General features: G+C 47.4%; 1 protein-coding gene across 1 annotated transcript in view; it reads right to left on the reverse strand.

The window, feature by feature from the left end:
- Positions 1-1,800, reverse strand: part of LOC308382689 (ubiquitin-conjugating enzyme E2 variant 1) — a 6,506-nt gene extending 4,706 nt beyond the window's left edge. Inside the window, exon 1 of the mRNA XM_080861074.1 lies at positions 1,747-1,800. Coding sequence (XP_080717200.1) covers positions 1,747-1,768 — 22 coding nt within the window. The 5' untranslated portion in view covers positions 1,769-1,800. The remainder of the gene's footprint in view (positions 1-1,746) is intronic.
- Positions 1,801-2,500: the final 700 nt, after the last annotated feature.

A 2,500-nucleotide genomic window follows, 5' to 3' on the forward strand; every position in this document is an offset into this window, starting at 1 on the left:
AGGCCAGTGGACGGCCAGTGGATACCCCGATGAAGACACACTCACAGGCCAGTGGACACCCCGATGAACACACAAGCACACACACACACACACACACACACACCAGTGGACATCCCAATGAACACACACACACACACACACACACACACACACACACACACCAACAGGCTAGCCTAGGGCCCAGCCCAATGAACACACACACACACACCAACAGGCTAGCCTAGGGCCCAGCCCAATGAACACACACACACACACACACCAACACGCTAGCCTAGGGCCCAGCCCAATGAACACACACACACACACACACACACACACACACACACACACACACACAACAGGCTAGCCTAGGGCCCAGCCCACGGAGTCACTAGCCCGAGCTAGAAAACGTTCTTTGAGAAACCTGACCAGAGACAAACGCCTCGAAAATCTCACCTAACACTGACAGAAACCAGTAGACTGACAAATGGTTGATAAAAATCTACGGCATAAGCCTGACGAGCAAGACAACTAGACCGAAACTAGTCCTCAAGGACCCGCTACGCGACCAATTCAACGTGAGAAAACTAACTGCAGTCAAACCTGTTCTGGACCTGTTTTTCTCATTTCGGAAACAGCAGAGACCAGAGCTACAGATCGCTGGGCCACGCTCGGCCCAGAGCAGCCCTCTACCGTGTTACGTAGTTTTAGGACTACCAAAAAATCCACCTTCTGTACTTGACACTAAACTTGTAATATGATTGAAGAAAGGCTCTTTATGAATCTAACATCATTGAAACACTTTACCCAGGGCGCTGTGACATGTAGTCATCCATTTCCTCACAAGCGTAGCCTCTCGTTAGCATGTACACGCACTGGCTGTAGGTGTGTGTGTGTGTGTGTGTGTGTGTGTGGAAAGAGGCCCTAAACCCACGACTAAGCTCGCCTGAATTAGACATTTGCAAAAGCAAAACTGTCTAGTTCATGCGGAAACTGTCGTGCCACAACAAGGAGGTAGGATGTTGCTAGCAAGCTGAAAAAACTGCTAGCTTAGCTAGCGACTTGACAGATGGCAATAACCTTTCACAGTCAGCTAGTTTTTTTTTAATCGTTGCGTCAACTTGAGCAGAATTCAGGTCCATTATCACAGCACTATGTTCGTCAAATCATGTGCCAGGACACTTGACTTTTGAGACGTAAAGAAAGGGGGAACCTAATAAAGGCTTCGTGAATCTAGCCGCCCTGCACAATGCGTGACATGCCAGCGGACTGCCAGGCTAGCATAACAACAAAGCAGCGCGTTGAGTGACGCGGCAGTTGGTGGCTAGGTGTACGGGGTAGTCGGCTAGGATAACACAATGTTACAATTTAAATATTTTGCCTGGCTGTTAAGCAAACCCTGCAAGCAACCCACACACGATTCAGGACCCAACAGGGGAACGTACACATGATACGACATACCAGTGTCACGTAGCAAGCTAGCACACAAAAGGCATGGGTACTGTACCAAATAGAAGGTAGCAGCCAACTAGCTAGCCCGCCTGCAAACTAACCTAGCTGGCTATGCGTGTCGGCTAACCCTAGCTAGCGTTTAAACACAATCGGTCTTTTTGACGATTGCATTAAATGCGATCTCTCTGAGGCATGACCCCAAACAGGCTGTGTGTTAACGGCATAATCTAACGGAATACTAGCGCGCAAAGGGAATCAGATGAAGGCGTGCAGTAACTGGAAAAATATATAGCTCGTGTTGAGAAATCCATTTACCTGATCCGGCGGAGACCGCCATCTTGTCGCTGTGCAGTGAGCGCGCGCACGTCGCTACCGGGTACAGCGAGCGCACATCACATTCACTCAAAATGATTCAATACAAAAACTCCCCGTGTGACGCCGCTGACTACGGATAGCGGCTGCCCTCAAAGGTTACATGTGTCGTACTGTACATGATGCTTTCCTGTGAGTTTAAAACTCATAAATGAGAGACAAAAGTAGCACTACTGGCCTGACCAATTGTCTAATAACAAAACATTTTACCACATTTTTGTGTTTGCGCACAGAAATTAAACATAAATGACACACACACACACTACAATGCAACAGATGTAATCATAGTTATTTATTTGGTTTAATTATAAATATAATATTTACAACATTTCTCCCGAGTGGGAGAAAACACAAAAGCATTAAGGCATTGTTTTTGATATTTCAGTTCACCATCGCTAAAACCCCACAGCCACTTTACCGTGTCTACCACAAGGCTGTTACTGCAGAACACCAACTTCTTCACATGTTAGAAGAATCTTCCTTATCCGTGTTAAAACATTAAAGTTACTTCATATACAGCTCTAAATGAAACGTGTGTGTGTGTACAGACAGAGGCCAACAGACTACCCACCCACCCACAGACAGACTACCCCCCCCCCCCCCCCCAAAAGGCATATTACCCCCCGCCCGCCCCCCAAAGGCATATTACCCCCCACCCCCCCAAAGGCAGATACAACAAACATTAACCTAAGGTTTA

This window comes from Sprattus sprattus (genome assembly GCF_963457725.1).
Source record: "Sprattus sprattus genome assembly, contig: scaffold_55, whole genome shotgun sequence".
In the NCBI taxonomy this organism is placed as follows: Eukaryota; Metazoa; Chordata; class Actinopteri; order Clupeiformes; family Clupeidae; genus Sprattus; species Sprattus sprattus.